Source organism: Gadus chalcogrammus, chromosome 8, assembly GCF_026213295.1.
Source record: "Gadus chalcogrammus isolate NIFS_2021 chromosome 8, NIFS_Gcha_1.0, whole genome shotgun sequence".
NCBI classification, from domain to species: Eukaryota; Metazoa; Chordata; class Actinopteri; order Gadiformes; family Gadidae; genus Gadus; species Gadus chalcogrammus.
Window position 1 is genome coordinate 4,319,600 of NC_079419.1, and position 23,546 is coordinate 4,343,145.

The 23,546-nt window shown below is 48.9% G+C and overlaps 2 protein-coding genes across 5 annotated transcripts in view; both read right to left on the reverse strand.

The window, feature by feature from the left end:
- Positions 1 to 127: 127 nt before the first annotated feature.
- On the reverse strand, positions 128 to 19,379 carry LOC130388034 (voltage-dependent R-type calcium channel subunit alpha-1E-like). Of its 4 annotated transcripts, none has more exons than XM_056597340.1 (27): positions 19,309 to 19,379; positions 18,476 to 18,771; positions 18,036 to 18,189; positions 17,753 to 17,882; positions 17,205 to 17,264; positions 16,749 to 16,855; positions 15,708 to 15,804; positions 15,011 to 15,171; positions 14,064 to 14,201; positions 13,320 to 13,521; positions 12,079 to 12,243; positions 11,220 to 11,330; positions 10,686 to 10,766; positions 10,479 to 10,598; positions 10,182 to 10,247; positions 9,808 to 9,899; positions 9,289 to 9,463; positions 9,058 to 9,185; positions 8,508 to 8,604; positions 7,808 to 7,913; positions 7,354 to 7,461; positions 6,624 to 6,724; positions 6,015 to 6,121; positions 5,656 to 5,755; positions 3,593 to 3,740; positions 2,915 to 3,087; positions 128 to 2,064 (listed from the first exon to the last, which is right to left on the reverse strand). In XM_056597340.1, exons 1-27 carry the CDS (start codon positions 19,359 to 19,361, stop codon positions 1,477 to 1,479), a joined length of 3,864 nt encoding a protein of 1,287 aa, XP_056453315.1. In that variant the 5' UTR covers positions 19,362 to 19,379; the 3' UTR covers positions 128 to 1,476. The 4 variants fall into 4 exon arrangements, with proteins under 4 accessions (XP_056453315.1, XP_056453312.1, XP_056453311.1 ...); XM_056597337.1 differs by adding an exon at positions 16,159 to 16,170 and having other exon boundaries at positions 3,593 to 3,737; positions 10,479 to 10,766; XM_056597336.1 differs by adding an exon at positions 16,159 to 16,170 and having other exon boundaries at positions 10,479 to 10,766.
- A 731-nt stretch (positions 19,380 to 20,110) lies between these two features.
- The window catches only part of LOC130388041 (voltage-dependent R-type calcium channel subunit alpha-1E-like), an 8,852-nt gene continuing 5,416 nt past the window's right edge, over positions 20,111 to 23,546 (reverse strand). Inside the window, exons 5-7 of the mRNA XM_056597351.1 lie at positions 23,109 to 23,226; positions 22,584 to 22,651; positions 20,111 to 22,370 (exon numbers count right to left, since the gene is read on the reverse strand). Coding sequence (XP_056453326.1) covers positions 22,299 to 22,370; positions 22,584 to 22,651; positions 23,109 to 23,226 — 258 coding nt within the window. The 3' untranslated portion in view covers positions 20,111 to 22,298. The remainder of the gene's footprint in view (positions 22,371 to 22,583; positions 22,652 to 23,108; positions 23,227 to 23,546) is intronic.

Below are 23,546 nucleotides of genomic sequence, written 5' to 3' on the forward strand. Positions count from 1 at the left end.
TCACCATTTTAATAAGATAAGAGAGTTAAGATAAGATAAGATAGAGTTTAGATTGTATGTAATATGTGCCCATGATTAAAATAATTTATTACATCTTAATAAAATGGATAGGCAATAAAAGTGCAACTTGATGACACCTTTATTTGTATTTACAGGTATTGTACACATAAAAACCAACAATTAATTGCATTCCAGTAAATTATGGTACAAACCCTCATGTTTTTGGTTAAGTGAGTCTCACAGAATCGGCCTACTTCAGGCAAATTAAACAAATACAGATACCTTTGAACATTGCAGAAATGTATTAGGATTCAAAGCAAACCAGCTCAATAGGGGTTTGCCACTCGTTATGTTGTTAAATCTTACAGACAGCGTTTCTCCTGTACATAATTAGTAATTAGAATTAGTAATTTGTGAAGCAATGGTATGTCATGAAGTCTACAGTTTCTGTACAGTGGCCTGCAATGTTTTGTTTTTTTTATCAATATTCTAAAAGAAGAAACAATTGCTAAAGAGTTTTAAAGAGCTAAAACTATCATTTAGTTTGAGTATTTACTTATTATTTTTCATATACCACAGTATTTTTCAATTGAAAATATAAAAAGTTCCTAAAATTGTAAGGTGGAGAAAGGGAGGGCCTACAAAAAAGCCAGCTAAAAAGTTGGACATTATAGATCTATGCAAATTATTTAGTACAAATTATGTATAAATTATGCATTACGTATAACTCATAATGTATTTAATCTGGTTACTAACATCTCTTCCCTCAAACCACCCTCTCTTTCACATTTAATATTATCAACATCAGCAATATATTATCACAACTCTATTGCATTCATGTGGCTATTAGTCGCCACATTAACCAGCAAATGTCTAAACTGTCCAATCATCCAGCTCCGTCATCCGGTCAAAGAAACTCTGGCAAAAATGGATGGAAAATGGTTCGGTGATCAGCATGTATATACGAAAAAAAAGGTATATTTAAAGGAAAGTCCGGTCCCCCTTTGTCCCATAGTATATGTCCACACGTCCAACGCACGGTAAAAAGCAACAGTGAGGCATGGTTAGCAACGCCTCTGGAAATGACGATACCTATTGACATGAATGACATTTATTCATTCCACCCAAAATTCATAATTCCTCCCATTCACTGAAGTTATATACCATGTACACAAGGGAATATCTGAGGTGCATATTACTTATATCCAATTCCAATCCCAGTCACTTAAATACCTTTTTCTTTATAATGTTCTGTGTGTGAGCCGGACACTACTAGCTTCAGGAAAACACTGCTCCAAGGTTCCATTCATTTAAAGTTCACTTTGTTTTTCCGGAACATTCAGCAGCAGCAGTCAGCCCGTCAGCTTTGTACACTTCGACACCCCCCACTGTGACGTCGTGCCCTCCTCGGCTCCTTGTGAGTGTTCTCCGACGCCTCTGTGAGTGGGTCATCCTCTGCCTCTCCTCGCCCTCTGCTCAGCACCTGTCCTCCTCTTCAGTGTCACTCAGGGCGTCCCCGGCCGCCATGGACGCCGCCTGCCCCATGCGTTTCCGGAAGTGTCCGCCGTTGGGGATCTGCCAGCCGCTCCGCGAGCGCGAGTGCGCCGCCGTCACCGTGTTCGACCGGCCCAGGCTGTGGGCCACGGCCGCCTCGAAGGTCAGCGTCTCCATGGGGCCGCCGGCGTCCGGGCTGTGGTCGTCCTCCTGGGAGGCCAGGAAGGGCTCCGAGGGGTAGCGGCGCGGGGGCGAGTGGTGGTGGTGGTGGTGGTGGTGGCGGCCCGGCTCGCCGCGCCGCTCGCCCGACGCCCCCTGCTGCGGGCCCTTCCACGAGGGTCGGCCCCGCCTCATGGTCTCCGGGCTGCCCTGCTGCTGCTCCTCCTCCTCCTCCTCCTCTTCGTCGCCCGCCTCGGCCTCCTCCTCGCCCACGCGGGGCGTCGCGTGACACACCAGCGGGGAGTAGGAGACGTGGGGGTGGGAGCGGGCGGCCGCCTGGGAGGTGGGCCGGCGCGCGCTCGGGGTGCTGGACTCGGAGGTGGACGGGACCGGGCTCTCGGAGCTGTTGCCCTGGAGACGAGGACAGAAGAGCATGGGGATGGATCAGTGTCGGCCATTTTGGACCGTTAAATGTATGACCTATGGACACAGTAGAACACACTCTCCCCTCATCGCACTAACATAATAATAACTAGTAATAACAATAATTATAATAATTGAAGAGCCAATCTAGAGGATTCTAATTTAAATAAATGTCACTTAAGGCACTTTCTATCGCAGAATGAGTTAAAATAAGTGTGATTGAGCCTGTGGCCCACTGATGAAAGTCCTTTTATTTGCAGTGTTATGAATGTTGAATGAAGCTAGGTCTCCATGTGAACAGTAACCATTTATCCCCAAAGGTGGCGCCAAAGACAACAAAACAGAGATCTTTGAGATTGCCACATAAGTTAATTCATTCAGCCCACTTCTTGAACCCACTGCGCCGGAGCAACAAGTGGGCAGAGCAAAAACAAGAACTGAAACGGCAGCATGGAAGGACAGGAATAGAACGCGCTATTTGCTAACGATAAAATCGTAAAACCCTTACAGCCAATCAGGATTCAAACCACAGCCCAACGGCCCGTGAGCTCCGCAAACTGACTAAACGCTCAGAATTTCGGGGGCGACAAATAACTCAGGAGGTTGAGCTGGTTAACTGACAACCGGAAGGCTGCTAGTTCAATCCCTGGCCGGCTGTCGCCCTGCGTGGTTGACTCCGCCGTCGGTGTGTGAACGTGTGCATGAATGGCTGCAAGTCGCTTTGGATAAAAGAGTCAGCGCAATCCCCTGATGGTGAATGTATAGGTTATCTCTCCTGATCGTCGCTCGCTCGTCCCTGCAGTCGGCGAGATCACCGCTGCGGAGATCTGGCGGCTACCTGCTTTTCGCGGGGGTGCGTTCTCTCTATGCTGGAGCTGCGGGAGGGCTGCTGGCTCCTCTCGGCCGAGTTGCAACGAGACTCGTCTGGGGAGAGGAGGTGGCAGCGCTCCTTGGACCGCCCACGCTCCCGCTCTCCTCTGCTGCCCGCGTGCCAGCGGTCAGAGCGAGAAACTGAGGAGGAGAAAGAGGAAAGAGAACCGTCACGAAGCATCAAAACAAGAGAAAACACAAAGAATTCATTGCAGTTCTCTTGGAAGATAAACATAGTTTGTTGTATTGTTCTTGTGTTAAATAAGGGGCTTAAGGCAGGCATAAAGGCACAAAAAATGGTGTGTTCTGTAATGCGTATTGAGTAGTGTGCATTGAATAGTGTGTATGGAATAGTGTGTATTGCATAGTCTGTGTTGAATAGTGTGTGTTGAATAGTGTGTGTTGAATAGTGTGTATTGGAGAGTGTGCATTGAATAGTGTGTATTGAAAAGAGTGCATTCAGTAGTGTGCATTGGATAGTGTGTTTATTGAATAGTTTGTATTGAAAAGTGTGTTGAATAGTGTGTATTGAATATGTTGTATTGAACAGTGTGTATTGAATGGTGTGTTGAACAGTCTGTATTGAACATTGTTTATTGAACAGTGTGTCGCTGTCACGTTTTGATTGACACTTGGATGGACCTACCGGCGACCTTGTAGCTCTTGTGGCGCGGCCGATAGACCCGGTCGGGGCTGGCCGCCTCCTCTTCCTGCCACAGACCATTGACCCGCTCGTCCGCCACCGTGGAGACGGATCGCTTCATGGAGCCGCCGCCCGCCACCTCCGTGGGCTGCTGACACAGGCAGCACACGCATAAAGGGACAGGACAACACACACACACACACACACACACACACACACACACACACACACAGGTTAGAGAGAGAGACAGAGAGAGCGAGAGCGAGAGAGAGAGAGAGAGAGAGAGAGAGAGAGAGAGAGAGAGAGAGAGAGAGAGGAAAAGAGAGAGAAAGAGAGACAGAGACAGAGAGAGAGAGAGAGAGAGAGAGAGAGAGAGAGAGAGAGAGAGAGAGAGAGAGACAGAGACAGAGACAGAGACAGAGACAGAGACAGAGACGGAGAGAGAGAGAGAGAGAGAGAGAGAGAGAGAGAGAGAGAGAGAGAGAGAGAGAGAGAGAGAGAGAGACAGAGAGAGACAGAGACAGAGACAGAGAGAGAGAGAGAGAGGAAAATAGAGAGCATAAAAGAGAGTGGAAAAGAGAGAGAGAGCGAGAGAAGGAGATGAAGAGAGAGAGAAAATAGAGAGTGGAAAAGAGAGAAAGTATGACAGGGATGGAATGCAGTACATTCAACTGCTTATTTAAACGTGAGCCGACTCATGCAGAGGACCACTTCAGACATTATGCCCGTTCCCTGTGACAAACGGTTAGATACGTCCAATCAGCACCGAGGTGACGCTGCTCCCTGCATCACCAGGCGCCCCCGCTGACCAGACCAAACGCTGTGTCCCTCGACGATCACCCACACCGTGTCAGCATCGCAGGCTCCTCCCGCGCCCTGAGCGACTCTGTGCCGACCTCAAGGCAAAAGCCCCTTCTCTCCGAGTGACCGCAGGGGCATGTCCCATGAGCCCCTCAGACCCAAGCATGAATCACATCCCAGAAGGCCGAGGGGCGTTCATCATACTGTCCTAGGAGGCTCCGGACGTCCTCACGGTCCGACGCAGGGTGCATGGCGTGCATTGGGGGGGGGGGAGGGGATGTACCTGTGTGTCTATTGCCAGACGGGGCATGGAAACGGCTCGCGCCGCTAGACCCCGCCCTAGTGGGGGCGCTAGGGAGCTTCCTATTCCTCTACCGCTCTCCCCCACCTACGTGAGCAGAGGACAAAAAAGAAAGTAGGGCAACACCAGAAACCAACGCAACAAGCCGGGGGGGGGGGGGGGGGGGGGGGGTGGGGTACACTGGTGGTGGGTGGAGGATCACAGGCCAGGAGAGAAATGGTGAAGGTCAAAGACGCCATTTTGTTTTGCTTCGGCCCCCGCGGTCAAAGCCATGACCGGTCGTCAGCATCAGCATCGCCATCGCCATCCAATCAGAAGCCATTCTCATACCATTCCAGCCAAAGAGAGTCACGGTGCTAACTAGCGAGGACAAAGGAAACTTAGTCGTGAGAGAACCCGGTCGAATCCAAACGCAGTCCCGGATGCATGGTGCGATAGCATAAGGCAGTAGACGGTGACAACAGCCAGGACGGTATATAGGAGAGAAGAAGGGCCGAGTGTTTCATGTTCATGCAGCCACCGGGGTCTTGATGCACTGCGCTACAGACAAGACAGCTATTAGCTAAACACAACCCTCCGCAGTGAGACGTGAGGACAAACAGTAATATGTGGGCCACTTATATTCCTCATTCTCTCGGGCAAACAACTCGGACCCGTTCAATCACACTTTACACACAAAGACAATATCCACAATCAGGCAACAATCCCCCCTGGATCTCCAGAACCGCCACAGGGCAATCGTGTGTATTAAAGACAAGAGCAGGCAGGAAGATAGAGAGGTACAGACGCAGTCTGCCAGGCACTGAAGTGAAACAAAGTGAAACCATCGTTCATCCGTCCCCATGAAGAACCCATTTACACCCATCATGTGCACATGCGTGTTGTGATTTGTTTCCCCGAGATGCATGGGTGGTGCGAGGCATAGTGTGGCTCGGATCGGGGTGTCCAGGCTGGCTGTCCTCACCATGGACTGGTGCTGGCTGGAGTCGGCGTCTGAGCTCACGGGAGGTAGAAACAGCTCCTGTGGTGAGATGGGACTCAGAGCCAGGAAGCCTCCTCTGGTCCTAGAGTGGGACCGGGGAGGGGGACAAAGTGGTCAGATGGACTGACTTATGGTGTTGTGCGCATACACACACACATTAGACGCACATATGCACTCACACGCACTCATGCACTCACACGCACATATGCACACTCTAACACAGACACACAGGCACACACACGCACACGCACACACACACACACACACACACACACACACACACACACACACACACACACACACACACGCACACACACACACACGCACACCCCCAGACTCACAGGGCAGAGCCGGCGCTGTGCCCCATCAAGGTGAGTGGCTCGCTGTTGGATAGGATGTCTTCAGGCAGAGTGGAGGCGTCCAGTTGCTTGAACATCAAGCTGCTCTTCTGTACAACACAAAAACAACACTCGAGCTCAAATCGTTTGCTTCCCGTCTTAAAATCTTCCAGCCATATTGCATACCGTAAGGTAGGTAAAGGGATGGTGACAAATATCATTGCGACACATTAAATGGTAAACGGACAGCGTTTACACAGCGTTTTTCTCACCAGTGTCCACTCAAAACGCTTAACAAACATTTACCCATTCATGCACACATTCACACACCGATGGCATCGTCCCCCACGCAGGGCGACAGCCAACTCGCCGGAGGCAGTGAGGGTGAGGCGTCTCACTCCGGGATACCTCGACACTCGGTTACCAGCCAACCCGATCTGCCTCCTGGGTGGAGGAGTGGCTGTAGGAGGTAAGCTTGGTCTCCTGCCTTCATTCAACACAATGGACGTTGTTCTGGAGCCTCACTCTCCAACAAAGAGAGGGAAAGAACCTTCTCTTCATCCTTGTGTTGGTGTGGATGCCTCCTGTTCCGCCTGTGTTTCGAACGCTCACCTGTGCTTCTAGCTGTTGTCGGAGCTTCTTGGCTTTGTTCGACTTGAAGTAGTCCATGATCATCATGGAGGCGTAGATCTTGCCTACTGTCATGTCGGTGTCTATGAGAGGATCGGATAATTTTTTTTTAACAAGAACAGATATCAGAATATAAGAGAAGCCGATTCCCAATAGAGAGACAAGGAAAAGCACCCACACATGTGAAAAAAGGACCTCAAAGACAGACAAACGGACATACACAGAGAGACACCTCCCAGTTGATCTCTCCCCTGATTGGTTAGGGGAAGCCAGCTTGCCTGTCAATCACAGTGGCCTGAAATGCAACAAGTCTAAACGGTGGAATAAGGTAGTTCACCTAAACTCTGCATAGCCACCCCCACTTAGTTGGTGGCATCTTATCCTAGCTATCTCTGTTGTATACAGGGAATGGGTTAACCTAGTGATTGTTAGTGCTTAGCACGTGTTTCTATGAACATCCTTACTGTACCGACAGCGATATATTGTTGTTTCTCTTTCTTCTGACAAATGTACTTGCCTGAAAAAAGCATCTGCTAAATGCCCTGAATGTAAATGTGAAGTAGGGAGGGGGGAGAGCATTGAGGGAGGGGACGTTTATTTGATCGTTAGGTTTCAAAGTCTGACCCTCTTCGGCCATCCTCCGTTCTCTTAATTTACAACTCCGGAATCGTACCCACATTAGCTTGAATACGTCAATAACCGTCAATCAGACCTTTGTTGATGGGCACCAGCAGATCCAGGGTCTTCTGGGGCAGATAGGGCCAGATCACACTGATCTCCTTCTGGAGCTCAGAGTCCAGACCGATGCGATCCTCACCCCCTACAAGCCACACATTCACCCGTTAACACGACATGAACTCCTAGCCACACTCATCCTCTCATCTCATAGAGGCTACGGTATCGAAATCGACAGTTAGGGTCAATTCACTGCATTTATAGAGCGCGCACATTCACACACCGACGGCGGAGTCGACCCCCAGAAATTAGACAGCCAGCTCGTCGAGAGAAGGCAGGGCGAGGTGCCTCGCTCAGGGACACCTCGACACTCAGCTAGGAGGAGCCGGGGATCGAACTAGCAACCTTCCGGTTACCAGCCAACCCGCTCTACCTCCTGAGCCACATGCCGCCATTATCAACAGAAGAGGAAGCTACACGCAGACACCGACCTCGGGCGATCTTGATGTCCAAGGCGGTGCGTATGAGAGACATCAGCGTGGACGTGAAGTGGACACTCATGTCCTCGTCGACGGGCATGTTCATCAGCACCAGCCTCTGAGAGGGACAGAGACGAGGAGGGAAAAGGGTCGAGTGGGAAGGGTGTCTCAGCCACGAGGCCCAAAGTCTACTTGAAGGCATCCCGAAGCAAGAAGCCATTAGTGAGCCATACCTGCTTATTAATGTATTATCTATCTGAGACTCACTTGTTCAGAGTTCACCTGAAGTCTGCATGGCCTCCCCCCACAACACCCCTCCCACACTTACGCACTTATTGTATGTAGTACGTCCTGGCACTTAATGTACACACTTATTGTATGTTGTACGTCCTGGCACTTAATGTACGCACTTATTGTATGTTGAACGTCCTTGCACTTAAAAAGAGTACTTACGTGGCATGGCGTAGCATCCTATCCTTGCTATCTTTGTTGTATACGGTGAATACTGTACCGACAGCGATATATTGTTGTTTATTTTTCTTCTGACAATGTACTTTTTGTAACTTTGTCACTTTTAAAAAAGCATCTGATAAATGCCCTCAATGGAAATGTCAGTCAAAATAAAAATGGCATAACATCGATGGAAGCGGTTACTCTTACTCATGCTTTTCATTTCGGCAGTCACTCGCGCTGTAGTCAGGGAGGTGGTTACCTTGTAGGCGATCTTGGCAGGGCATTTCTTCCCCAGACCCAGCGGGGGCGACATGTGAGTCAACATCTCGTACATCGCCGTGTAGTGGATGCGGCCGCTGGGAGATTAAAACGTGGAGGACAGCGTAGACACAGGGGAGGACAGGTATGGAGGAATTAACTAATTTGGAAGGCGGGGATCAGTGTAATGATGGTTGTTAATTCCCTGTTGAACCAAAATACCCATATCCCTGCCAGCCTGATCCCCTCTGAACAGTCTGCAGTGTGCTACAGAGACTGTCCTCTGTTGTTCAGTTCTGTCGACCACCGACCTTCTCTAGTAACATATTTAGAGTCTTGTCAACTGATAAAGTCAGCTGATCTATGAGTGGGAAAGGCCATTATGGCAAGTACTTTAGACTGTCAATTCCAAAATGACCAAAATGTTCAAAATGACCAAAATGACTAAAAGAGCGAAATGACTAAAATGACAAAAATGAACAGATTGACCAAAAGGACCAATGTGAAACCCATCAGTGTCCAGTTCATTACAGAAGAACGTAGGTCCTTACCACGCCGAGCGGTCGAACTCTCCCCAGATACGGACAAACTCGTCCAGATGATGGGGTCCGAGGATGGAGGAATCCCGTGTGAGGTACTCAAAGTTATCCATGATCACGGCCACAAACAGATTCAGCATCTACAGGGAACAGCGCACACGTCAACAAGCCGCTCTCACCAACAGAACGGTTCTACAGGGACTCGGTCGGAGGAGGAGGTCGTAGGTCGGAGAGAACGCTCACCAGGAAGGAGCTGAAGAAGATGAAGGAGACAAAGTAGCAGTAGGCGAACTCGGTGCCGCAGCCTCCCAGGTGGTCCGGGGACACGGTCATAGGATCGATGGAGGGGTCCGGCTCGCACTCCTGACCCCCCAGACAGGAGAGCATGATCTCCTGCCACGACTCCCCGGTCGCGCTCCTGGGGGGGGGGGGTTAGGGTAAGGGTTAGAGGGGGGCGGCGAACAGGGCAGGGTCGGTCACTTTACTCTCAATTAAACACCGTATCCGTCCACAGTGGGGCAGTTTGTGAAAGGAGGTTTAGAATCTGTAAGAGGACACGATATTGACTATACACACAGAGGCCTGTAGACGATAAGACATTATAAAGTAAGCCCGACACTCATATGGTGTTCCGTTGTTCGTGGTTCACACCGCTTTGGTTCAAAGAACTTCACTAAAGGATTCACAGACATGGACTCAAAGATAGACGAATAGGCCAATCAAGACGTTATATCTAAATACATCAGAGGGGCATTTGTTCACCTGAAGAGGAGCATGAGCGCGCTGAAGAAGGTCTTGAAGTTGTTGTGCTGGTTGATGTGGCTCTCGTCGTTCAGTTTGATGTTTCCAAACACCTGGAGGAAGGCAGGGGGGGGGGGGGTTCAGCATTCTGAAAGGCTTTGTTCGGTTGTCTTACGTTACAGAAAGTTAAGGCTTAGTTATGGTTCCACGTCAAAGCAACGCAAGAGGGTCTACGGACCCGTTACCTCCTCACAAAAAACCTGACGCAGAACCTAAACAGGTTCACGACTACGTCGAAGCGTCTGCGTGGTCGTCGCGTGCGTCGACGCGGAACCATAACTGAGTGTCAGTATTACGACCGTGACAAGGTGACGTCTTTAGTGGCGGGGCAATACCTGCATTCCGATGATGGCGTATATGAAGAAGAGCATGGCGATGAGGAGACACACGTACGGGAGGGCCTGTTGGGAGAGAGGGAAGGTAGGGATATCACATTGATGTTGTCAGTAAAATCAGGGTAATGCATTTATAAAACAAAATCAGCTAAAGCAGGTGAAGCAAAATTACATACAAAGAAAAACACCTTGAAACATTGGTTATTGCATTGGTTGAACTCTTTAGTGGCTGTCACTGGGTTGTCATTGTTAATCCCGACAGCTACATGTGAGTGGTTAGAAGCAATGACCACGGACCTTGAAGGACTGCACGAAGGTCCAGAGAAGGATCCGGATGGTGTAGCCCTGCCGCAGCAGCTTGATGAGTCGGGCGGCTCTGAAGAGCTTCAGGAAGCTCATGTTGATGGAGTTCAGCGACTGCCAATGACCATGCATAAAACCATGTATTATTATAGAATTAGAAACGAGGCTAGCGCAACGTAAACGTTTGGCAACCCGTGGTACCTGCAGGTCCACGATGATCTCCGTGATGCTGCCAAGCACCGTGATGAAGTCGAAGATGTTCCACGTGTCTCTGAAGTAGTTCTGGAAAGGTAGACGGAAAAAAGTACCGGGGTCGGTATTTGCATCGCATTGTGTCGTATTGTTCCCGATTCTGTGTGTCGGTATATGTTTGAGATCCGATGTGTGTATTGTGGTGTGATTTGTCAGATGTCTCTTAGTGTGTGTGTGTGTGTGTGTGTGTGTGTGTGTGTGTGTGTGTGTGTGTGTGTGTGTGTGTGTGTGTGTGTGTGTGTGTGTGTGTGTGTGTGTGTGTGTGCGTGTGTGTGTGTGTGTGTGTGTGTGTGTCTGCAGTGTTATGCAGTTTTTGCAATTAATTAATCGAACTAGTTGAATTTCCTTAAAATCTGTTGAATCATATGAAATCAAATTGAAATCAACAAACTTAAAATACATTGAATGGAATCATATTTCAATTAAATCGACTGAATGAGATTGAACTCAATTGAATTGAAGTGCAGCTTAACCAGGTCTCACCACGATGCCAAAGGCCATGATCTTGAGCATGCACTCCATGGAGAAGAGCACAGTGAAGGCCGAGTTGAGGTGCTTCAGCACCGTGTCGTAAGCCGCCGGGGCCGAGTGGTACTGGAGGAACACAGGCAGACAGGATGAGGCTGGGGATGTTCTGATACCGATACCACTGTCGGAAATCCCTCCCATACTGCCTAAAATGCAGTAGGGGGTATCGGCGAGCACGCAATCTATGTGCCAATCCGATACCATCACGAAGACCTACGGGTGTTTGAACTACCAATTTGGAAAAACAAAGTAAAGTTTAACTAGAAGCATACAAAAATAGTTCCGAAAAAATCTTTTGTCGACAGTAAATGAACCGACTGTACATTAATGACATCATAAGAGAACCCTTCAATAAGGACAAGCGCTGTTAGCAGACACAACGGCTGGAGGCTGTATCAGAATAATCTCGGTATCGGCTGATACTGAAGTTCATGAATCGGTATCAGGAAGAAAAAAATGGTATCGGAACATCTCTAGATGAGCCGCTGTGTGTTCTCTCTTACTACAGGAAGCTGGGGCCCTATTAATACCACCGGGGGGCATACTTCCAGAAAAAGCTGTAAATGATTTTTTGTGTTTGCACTACTTTTGTGTTAATTGTATTATTTTATATTATTGCATTGCGGAAGGGAGCCTGAGACTGAAGCATTTCATTGCTGCTTTAATTGTTGTTAATATGACAAATAAACCATCTTGAAAAACAGCCACATCTTAATATAAAGACATTTAAATCGACGACCGGTCCTCCACACTTTTTTTATGAATAGGCCGGTCCTTGGAACCAAAGAGGTTGGGAACCCGTGATCTACATTACCTTCATCATGAGCACCACGGTGTTGAGGGCGATCATCACCAGCACGGTGTACTCGAAGGAGGGCGAGGCCACAAAGTGCCAGAGGCGGTACTGCACGGTCTGCCGGTTCTGGGGCATGTAGCGCGTCATGGGCTTGGCGCTCATGGCGAAGTCGATGCAGGCCCGCTGAGGAACGAGAAGGCTGTTGAGTCGGTGACGCAGGATGAGGGTGAATAGGGGTACTACTCGGGGTTTGGACCGGGTTTGAGCTGTCATTGGTGCCCGCAGGGGGCACCTGCTCTGCCTTCTCAGGAGATAGAGCAGGTTTGCGGGTGACCAGAAGGTCGCTAGTTCGATCCCCGGCTCCTCCTAGCTGAGTGTCGAGGTGTCACTGAGCAAGCCGCCTAACCCTGACTGTTGCCTTGCGTTGTTGACTCCACCGTCGGTGTGTGAATTTGTGCATGAATGGGTTAATGTTGTAATGTGCTTTGAGTGGCCACTGGCTAGTAAAGCGCTGGATAAATGCAGTCCATTTACCATTGAACAGCTTTTTTCTTTTTTCTTTTTCTCTGGACAAAAACCTACCGTTGCACAGTAATGTATTTTCTATTTTCTCCAATTAGCCCAATTTCATCTCCAAATTGATTCCACAGCGTGACTTGATTTGCTCTTACACAATCGGAAAAAACGAATGCTGTACAAGGCATTGTAAGGACAAATAGTAATGTTTTAAATTAAATGAATACTTCAATTAGCATTAATTAGTGCTCAGCAGGGGTTGTCAGCAGGACTACTGACGTACTTCATGCTACATAGTGCAGGAGACGGTTGTGGAGATCAGGTTTCAAAAGGAACGGAGTGACGGCGTGTCTCTTTCAAAGGATCACTCTAAACATACCCATTTTAAAACTGCTTTTAACATCTCACTGTCCTCCACTCTCTGTCCCTCTTTAACCCCTTAATATTTTTGCTTTTAAATGTGTTGATGTAACCTTTAATTTATATTTTGTTACATTTTCTAATTCCTGTAGTATTGTTGTAAAGTGTGTTTGAGTGTCCAGAAAAGCGCTGATTTTGATGATTATTATTCCGAAGAAGATGATGATTCTGATGAAGGTAAGGATGATTATGATGACTATTATTCTGATTTTGATGATTATTATTCCGAAGAAGGTGATGATTCTGATGAAGATTAGGATGATTATGATTATGAGGACTGTTATTCTGTTTATGATGATTATCGCTCAGATGATGACGTATACCTCGTTCTTCTCCAGAGTGCACTCCTGGATCATCTTGTCTCCCTGCTCCTGGAAGGTGATGATGATGAGGGCCACGAAGATGTTGACGAAGAAGAAGGGGAAGACCACAAAGTAGACCACGTAGAACACGGACATCTCCATGCGGTTGCCGCGGCTCGGACCCATGTTCTCCTCCGTCACGTCTGTTGAGTGTTGGAGGACTCTGGGGGGGGGGGGGGGGGGGGGGGGGGGGAGAGGTAGCCATGGGAACGGAGGCTTGTGTGTCAATCAGGCGTTTGGTGGTGGCTTCACTGTTTTAATGAGTCATATAGTGTTTCATATCTTTGTATTGTAGAATACGTAACGTAGAAATAACAAAAAACGTCAATTTAACTTTATTATGAAAATTAGGGTTAAATACATGGGGGAAATTACAACCTGCCTTAATCTCGATACATAGGTTAAGCTTTTACAAAGTTTTGAGAGTGGACTTGCTCATCCTTACCTTCGCTAACACCACACACACACACACACACACACACACACACACACACACACACACACACACACACACACACACACACACACACACACACACACACACACACACACACACACACACACACACACACACCCAAGCCATCCTTGCAAACCTTGACTTCTCCTTGCCCGTCTCTGAGGGCCAGCGTGAATCCCAGCTGTAATCTACGTCCACCTCCTGTAACTACTGTCTGAGGGAAGGAAGGAAGGATGGGGGGGACTCACTGAGGCCAGCCCTCTCCGGTGGAGACGGTGAACAGCGTGAGCAGAGCCCAGCACACGTTGTCGTAGTGGAACTCGTGTCTCTTCCACTCCCTCCTCTTGACCTCCTTCTTGTCTCTGCTGTAGTCAATGTAGTAGCCTCTGTAGGGAACAGACACAGACGCCGCCGCCACCACCACCACCACGGGCTAATTGTTTCTGTATTCATTCACAGCTTAGGTAAAAGAGAAAGACCCAGCAGTAGTTCCCATGAAGGTTCAAACCCAAGGGATTTGAGAGATTTCTGTCTCCTTCGGAACATGATTTTTTTTTTATTATTATTATTTTTTTTTTTTTGCATTTTGCATTTTTATGCTTTATTATAGAGTGAGATAGAGAGGAAGGTATAGGAGAGAGAGGGGAGACCGTGGAGCAAAGGTCCACGGGGGGCAGGATTCGAACCCGGGTCGCTGCGGTCAGGACTGAGCCAGTCCGGCCAACTATTTGAGCCGATATCTGTCGCGTTCTCAGTCTATGGGACGGTTTGCTGAGGGATGACAGATGACAGATGACAGTTTCTCCTCTACGTCAAAAGCGGAAGTCAGGATCGGATTGGATGACAATATATCTACGGTATCCAATTATCACTTGCAAATCCGTCTCTTTCTTAAAACACTGGCACAGTCCACACTTTACATTCAAAGCGAACATAAAACACAGCGTGGCTATTAAGTTAACATTGCTTTCAGTGCCAGAGAACCTCCACTTCACCATTTAATTACTGACCGAATATTAAAAAAAAACATACTGCAGTTGGTTTAATCTTCACACCGCCACACATTCATCTTTTTTTTTTTTTTTTTTTTTGTGTGCTGCTCCAACGGAACACCCCGCGCACGAGATCTGAAGGTAGGCGAACGCGTGGGTGAGAGGGGGCGGGGCGTGTGGGCAGGGGGGTCGACAACACTCACTGGCACTGCTTCTCCGTGTTCATGGAGCTGTCGTTGCAGTAGAAGAACTTCCCCTTGAAGAGCTGCACGGCGATGACGGCGAAGATGAACATGAAGAGCTGGTACACGATGAGGATGTTGAGGACGTTCTTCAGCGACGTGACCACGCAGTCGAACACCGCCTGGAGGGTTTGTGTGTGTGTGTGTGTGTGTGTGTGTGGGGGGGGCATAGCAGGGACAGTTTTCAAAACAGTCAAACATCAGAAAAGGACAATCGTGATGACATCTTGAGTAAACTGGTAAGTTGGATTACCACAAATCGTTAGCCTCATAGCACAATTGCATAAGTCATATTTTAAGGTTCATTTTGGTTAATTTTTGGTTCATATGGATGACTTAGGCAGATAATGATTATGGAATGTAAAAAGCACTCTGATTGGCTTAGGATATACCCAATAGGGCACAGTGAATCAGCAGCGTTAAGAGAGCAGAGTTAGGTTAGATATCACAATTTGGCCAAAATATGACTTTTTCTCCACACCTGATGGGGACAAGTGCGGTCAATTAGCTTTGGCTAAAAACACTACGATGCAAACATCAGATGACAGTCTGAAGCGTATCTATGTTTCTGTATCCGTCCCTGTTCAAACAAACCTTAAATAAATGTTGTTGTGAACGAGAAGTGAAATGGATGGCGTGGGTTGGTGGGCGACGGTACCTTGAGCTTGGGGAGCCTCTTGATGGTTTTGAGTGGTCTCAGGACCCGAAGCACCCGGAGAGACTTGATGGTCTTGATGTCGCGGCCTTTGTTGTTCCTGCGGACGTCGCCCACGCACAACGGTTCATAATTAGGAAGGTCCATCAATCCGGCCCAGCGAGAATACATTAATTACATCAATTGGTGCAATTACAAAAAATAAAAAAAATAAAAAAACGTAGACACACACATATTTAGAAAGTACATATTTTTTTGACTGAACAGAAAACAAGTTATTTTCCGAACATACTGAACAAAAGGACTGATTGCTTAAAGATAAAGAGAGACCAAAATATCACAAAAACACACACTGACCAAGACAAAATGTAAATCGACAAACGAGACAAGTATGAGTGTTAACAAATAAAATGAGAGGTTTACAAGAGAGAGGTGTGTCAAATGTCTGCTTTACCCCATCACATTCCTGGAGGGCCCAACAGTGAAAATATCCACAGGAACAACAGAGACATTGAGGCATAAAGAGAGAGACACACTCAGAGAGGTCTACAGCTATCATCACAACAGAGATAAAAACACATACATTATCCTACGAGAAAAGGGAACAACGACACAAGGCGGATCTGTGCAGTAGGAGGAGCGGACGCGTAGCGTGCATGCATCGTCACTGCGATCTCCATGTGAGGGTTAGGGTTAGGGCCAATTAGGGTTAGTTTAGGGTTGGGTTAGGTTGAGGGTTGGGGTTGGGGTTGGGTTAGGGTTGTCTCAAGCAAGGTCAAGCTAACAGTGCTAACGGTTTTCTGTTTGAGTGTGTGTTGTGAACCATGCATTCCTCATGCCAGGGAGCGGAGAACGCATGCGTATCGTCATGGCACCCGCGCGTCAGACTTCTGCTGGGCGACACTGTCGTCGGTGTCCGATCTTAGCTGTACGCTGTACGCAATCGAGTGAGTCAGCGGGTTTGGACGTTAGTCATCGGCAAGAGCGGGGCGGGGGGGGGGGGGGGGGGTGGGGGTAGACGGGAGCGTTGTCGTGGTGACTCACGTCAGAGCAAAGGCAATAAGCGCCCCCACCACCACAATGAAGTCCAGGATGTTCCACAGGTCTCTGAAGTAGGAGCCGTCATGGAGGATGAGGCCTTGGTCGATCATCTGAAGGTTGGGCCGAGTGGGCAGAGACACGACGGCGGAATGTGTTAGAACAATTTTTTCCTTTTGGGGATGTCGCTGACGCTCTTATACAAAGTGACTTACAATCAATCATTCACACATTCACACCCCGACGGCGGAGTCAACCGCACGGGGCGACAGCCAGCTCGTCGGGAGCAGTCAGGGTTGAGGTGCCTTGCTCGGGGGCACCTCGACACTCTCAGGCTCAGCTAGGAGGAGCCGGGGATCGAACTAGCAACCTTCCGGTTACCAGTCCACCTGCTCTACCTCCTGAGCTTCTGCCGCCCACAGAACTCGGAGACACGGAGATGGGGGGATGACTTGGACCCACCTTGATGATCATCTCGAAGGTGAACACACCGGTGAAGACGTAGTCAAAGTAACGGAGAACCTACAGGGTGGAAATCAGAGGAAAATGTTTTTAATGGAAACATTTGATTTTATCCAATGAATGGATGAGATGTGTTTAAAGTCTACAATTTGTGTAGAGACTCTAGAAGCTGATGTTTCCTGTGCAGATTAACCATAAACGTACAGGCCATGGGAAACATCCAGTGAGCCCAAATGAAGCGGAACTCTCAGTTTATTCTAAGGTTGGCTAAAGTGCGTCTAGAACTTGGTAGAAGTTGTGCTCGGTAAAATAGGAGCCGAATTGGATCAAACGAAATTATGACAAATCCTTGTATTGCTATTGGTTAAAAAAGACATGTTTATGGAACAAAAGCTATTTTAATCTGTGTTTGACACTCCATAATGTTGGTCGTCTAGCAACCGGGTCCCTAGTTTATGGCTGCTCCGCACCACATGGGCGCAGAACGTTTCGTTCTAAAAAACGTTCCGCTCTCAAAAACGTTCCCGAGCGTTTGCGCCGGCCCTCACCTTGTTCCTGTCGGAGTTGGCGCACACGGGGTCCTCGGCCGCCAGGGCGATGCTACTGGCCACGATGACCAGTAGGATGGTCATCTCAAAGTAGCGCAGGGTCACCACATAGTGGCAGATCCTTCGGATACTGGGAGCACAGGAACGTTACGTCACGCCGGGGGGTCGAACCGGCACACACAAAAGCCACACGACCACGCAGCCAAGCAGCTAGCATTTCATAAAAGGCGAGACACCGCCACAACGGTTAACAACAGACCCTTGTGGGCTTCTTTCGTCTTACGGGTTGGTGGACTTGAAGAGGAACATGCTGCCTGGCGCGGCAGGCTGCGTCGGCACCGGTGCCACCTCCTCCTCCTCCTCCTCCTCGTCCTCATCCTCTGACTCCTCGTCTCTGTCCGTTTCGGACGTGAGAGGCTCCGTCTCTTTGCTCTTCGCTAGAAACGTTCAATCACAAAAAAAAAGAACACGGTTCTGAGTTTTCACACCGGATGACGACTAACGATACTAACGAGGTCTGGCTGCGCCGCGTGAGTCGACCGCCGTCGTTTTTGTTTTTGTTTGTTCAACAGCGACGGGCGCCAGCTTGGCCCCCCGCTGGGGAGATGTCAGAGCCGGCCTCACACTTTGTAATATTCGAGTATGGTGATGCCCAAAGCAATGGCCGGGGGCTGAAAATGGCGGAGAGAGGCGGATGAACGTGTCGGGGGACCCCCCCCCTACCTGGGACGGGGGCGCGCTCCAGCAGCGGCTGTCGGCACATCTCGATGACCACGCCCCCCTCGGCGTTGGACCTGTCGGCCTTCAGAGAGGCGCGGTGGCCCTTGCGCTCGGCCGCAGCGCCTTCGACGACCTCGCCCGCCGCCGCAGCCTCCAGGGGGGCCGGGGCGCCGTGGCCGGCCACGGCCCCCCCCTCGTCGGGCCAGCTGCTCTCCATCAGCGCCACGGGGCCCGCTGGCTCCAGGGGGGCCGGCTCGCACTGGGGGGGCTCGGGGAAGTCCGCGCCGGGCAAGCTGAGTCTAGAAGCCGTCCGGGAAAAGGTTTGTGAACGATGTGATACATTATCAGGGTGTTCAGAGTTCACCTGCACTCTGCATAGCCTCAAATGTACGCACTTATTGTATGTTAATGTCCTGGCACTTAATGTACGCACTTATTGTATGTTTATGTCCTGGCACTTAATGTGCGCACTTATTGTATGTTTATGTCCTGGCACTTAATGTACGCACGTATGGTTTGTTTACGTCCTTGTATTTAATGTACGCACGTATTGTATGTTGTACGTCCTGGCACTTAGAGATAGTACTTGGCATTATGTAGCATCTTATCATACCTATTTTTGTTGTATACGAGGAATGGGTTAACCTAGCGATTGTAAGACCTTAGCACTTGTTTCTATGAACATCCTTACTGTACCGACAGAGATATGTTGATGTTTCTCTTTCTTATGCCAAATGTACTTATTGTAAGTCGCTTTGGGTAAAAGCGTCTGCTAAACTCTCTCAATGTGGATGTGAATGCAAATGTTATCACGCTACAGTTAAGGCGGGACATACCTGTGATCGCTGTTGACCTCGGAGTGGGGGTCGACTCCTCCCCCGTCCTCCATCGTCGCTCCTTCCTCCGCCCCCGCGCTCTCCCCACGCTCCCCTCGCTCCCCCCGCTCCTCCCGCTCCTCCTTCTCCCCCCTCTCCCCTTGGTCCTCCTTCTCCTCCTTCTCCTCCTTCTCCTCCTTCTCCTCCCTCTCGTCCAGGGCCTTCCTGTCGTGGCTGACGGCCCGCCGGATCCTCCCGCCGCCCCCCCCCTCCGGCGCCGCGTGCCCGAAGTCCAGGCTCTTGGCCTCGGGCCGCGCCTCGCGGTGCCGGTGCCGCCGGTGCCGCGCCCCCCCGTCCTCCGGCCCCGGCCCCGCCCTGAACTTGCGAGCCCCCCGGTGCCGACCGCCGCCGGCGGCCCGGTGGTGGCCCCCGCCCGCCCGGTCGTCGGCCCCCGACGCCGGCGGCGGCGGCGGCGGCTCCGAGTCCGGGGGCTCGGGCATGGGGATGACCACCGACATGGGGGACTCCGGGAGGGGCATGCCGGCGGACATGGGCGACTCGGGTCGGTGGGGGGCCGGGCTGGCGTCGTCGGGGGACAGCGCCGGCACGTGGTGGCCGCCGCTGGTGGGCGTCTCGGCCGCGTCCTCGGGGGGGTTGCCGAACAGCTCCTCGCGGGACGCGATCTGACGGCGCTTGCGGAGCTGGTTGGCGCGCTGCTCCCAGACGGACATGTGCACCTTCCGGCGGCGGTTGCGGCGGTTGGGGAAGGCGGCGGCGGCGGCGGCGGCGGGGGGGGGCTCCTCCTCCGCCTCCGCGGCCTCGGGCTCCTCCGGGAAGGCGGGCCGCCCCCGGTGGATGGCCCTCTTCCTGTAGAGGTAGGGCCGTCTCCTCCCCCTGAGAGGCGGAGCGTACAGGGGTCACTAGGGGCCGGCCAGGGGCCAAACGCTGTGTAGTGTTGGTGACACGCACACTCTTGGCATTATGGGATAGCGTTTAAAAAAAACAACGACTGACAAACAATCAAAATCATTGTTTCCAGAATTATGTATTTTCCATTAATAACTTAAAGGAATAGAAATTATAATGAGGTGCATAATAATTTAACGAATGAGAAAAATGCATAAATAATTTGTTCGAATGTTCATTCACAAACACAAAGAAAACCAGTAGGGCAGTAAATAACGAAAACCACAAGCACATAAGGGGAAAGTGCAGGAATAAATTAGAGAAAATCTAGCAAGGGGATTACTTTTAATCCATCAGGGAAACTCAAGAGAGGAATTCTGAGTGACGGAGAGGCAGTCTGCGATACTTACTGGTGTTCAGACTCTGTGGTGGTCCATGGAATCAATGAATGATTTTTTGAAAACAAGACATTAGTGTTTTCCCACATACACAGAACACTTGGTGTGACACTGTCCAAAATACATAACGTGTACGTTGATTCAACTGTAAATGTTGCAATTGTAAATGTTGCAATTAAGTTGCAATTACATCTTTTAAAAATATATTTGTAAAGTCTAATCTAGCAAACTGAGGGTATTGTTAGCCCCAGTTAACTTCTTTGGTTGTAAAGATCCCCACAGGATATTTTTTTTTTTAAACTTAGTCAATGGTACGTTATTCCAAGAGAGAAAGAGAGAAACACAATATCTAGCTAATATAACGTCACTGAAATCGTGAAATGATTGTCTCAAATCTTCATCCTGGTGTGTGAGTATTAACACAGCATATCTTAAACTATTGAGACGCAACAGTGAATAGAAGTCCCAAATGATATCTCCACCATTTACCATTTACTAAACAAGGACTATATTTTACAACTATAAACCTTTTGGTCAGTGTCACATAAACAGGCATAGAATAACAAGACAAGATGATTGAAGCAGAAATACACTGCAAAAACGGGTCCGAATATGCTCGCTGATGGTTGTGGCACAAACAGGACATTCAAATATGTAACAAACAAATGAAATAGCGTCAAAAGCTACAGAGTCAAGGTAACATTTCAAGCTAATGGCCACCATTATAATCACACAATGTGAGACATGGTAAAACAGTTTCAATTTGATTTGACTTTAGGTTCCGCTATTAGCAGAAACTGCTTTAGTATGTAATGGTTCCAGTGACTAGATGAAGGGCAATCATCTTCAAGGACTTACACTCTAAGACAAGTAGTGGCAAAACCTGACAGTCGATAAAGTCTGTGTGGTCCTGAGAGACAAAAGCGCTTTATAACGTTTACCTTCTGGGACACATTAAGACGTGTTTACCTACATTGGTCTAAGATAAGGAGACATTTGCACTCTGGTTTACTTTTGGAACAGTGAAGTGAACTATTTAGCTTTTGGCAAATCACGTCAAAGATGCCGACCCAATTTTGCTATCCCTACATGATTGGCTTCCACAATTAGATCAGGAGTTGTCCTAATACCGCTGAAGCAACGTGCACAAAACCGCATTCACTTCCAACTTAGTCTGACAGCATCTTCCCTTTTTATGTGTTCAATTTGCCATGTTACTAAAGATTCTGTGGAACATTTCCAACTGTTGCATTAAATGTAACACCCACCCATCCACCCACACACTCTCTCTCACACACACACACACACACACACACACACACACACACACACACACACACACACACACACACACACACACACACACACACACACACACACACACACACACACACACACACACACACCTCTGTGGAATGATCTCTATCACTATGTTGAAAGCTGCTAGATTGGAAACCCTGTTCATCGCTCAAATCCTGGTGAAGATCAACAACACTTTTTATCGCCACGGTGTCAGCATCCACCCACGCAGACCAAGAGAATCATATCCATTTGTTTGGTCAATCTGCGGCGAATATTCAACATTCAAATCGTTTGTCCGTCTTCCCAGGGGGTGATTTTAATTTGTTAGTATCACAAAAAGTGTTAGTCACTGGACTGCTTGTGTGAACGGCCGTCAGTCCGTGGATCAAGATGCTCGCAGACGACTTACTCAGACAACAAGCCCTCTCCGCTCCGAGCGTATCTTCTGTTGAAGAACGCCTCCTCCTCCTCCTCATCCTGACAAAGACGCACCGATGTATCAATCATTAACAGGTTTCAGTCGTTATGCGAACAACAGCGCAGGTGGATCATATCGTAACCAATTATCAACTAAATGACGGTGACAAAATGGAGGGCATAGATACTCTACAGAAAGTACCTGGGCTAGCTTCTGTGCTTTAGCCAGATGTGGTGACAAAATGGAGGTAATAGATACTAAACAGAAAGTACCTTGGTTAGCTCCTGTGCATTAGCCAGGTTGTCAACGGCGATGGCCAAGAACACGTTGAGCAGTGTGTCTGTTTTCAGGAGTTAAGGAAATCCCAGAGCACTTTTGTGTTTACTGGAAGTACATTTGTACCACACATGTGTAAGAACTCTTTGACCAGTCCCCGATCAGGACGAGGATTTATATCAGCAGTTTGATTCATGTACATTTAGGGCATTGAGGAGACGCTTTCATCCAAAGCAACTTACAATAAATACATTTATAAGAAGAAAGAGAAACAACAATATTTCGCTGGTGGTACAGTATGGATGTTCATAGAACCAAGTGCCAAGCACTTGCAATCGCAAAGTTAAACCATTCCCAACAGAGATAGCTTTACGACCTATTTCTGCCCAGAGCAACCAAAATTGCTAGCTAAGAAAAAACATTATCCCTGAGAAGCACAGAACTGACTTTTTACGGGAATGCACTACGGGCTTTGGTAGCTCAACAGTAGAACGTGGACGGCAATGGGGGGGAAAGGATACAGTTTCCAAACAGAGTCAGCACGATGAAGTAGATGGAGGACCACATCCCGTACTGCACGCCCCCCTGGGATCGGATCCCATTGTACATCACCTCGTTCCAGTCCTCGCCCGTCAGGATCTGGAACCAATCCATCAGACACCACACCGTTACTTCAACAGATTTTACATTTAGGGGAATGTGTTTGAATTCCCCTAAATGAATTTAGGGGAATGACGCTTTTATCCAAAGCGACTTACTCCGTGAATGCGATAATTAGGAAGTTTGCCTGCAACATTACAATTTGTTTTTCATATTTTTAAATCACTGAATTTTTGTGGGAATGTGCTCATTCACACATTCACATGCCGACGGCCGAGTCAATCGCGCTGGGAGACAGCCAGCTCGTCGGGAGCAGTTAGGGTGAGGTGTCTTGCTCAGGGACACCTCGACACTCACAC

What these genes read in the sequence shown, in the direction of transcription:
- LOC130388034 (XM_056597336.1), bottom strand. Translation starts at nt 19,361, where the DNA reads ATGGAGGACGGGGGAGGAGTCGACCCCCACTCCGAGGTCAACAGCGAT. An exon ending in CCGTGGTGCTCATGATGAAG is followed by an intron (nt 11,331 to 12,078) that starts GTAATGTAGATC and finishes GTGTTCCTCCAG; the next exon opens with TACCACTCGGCCCCGGCGGC. An exon ending in ACGCCATCATCGGAATGCAG is followed by an intron (nt 9,900 to 10,181) that starts GTATTGCCCCGC and finishes GCCTTCCTCCAG; the next exon opens with GTGTTTGGAAACATCAAACT.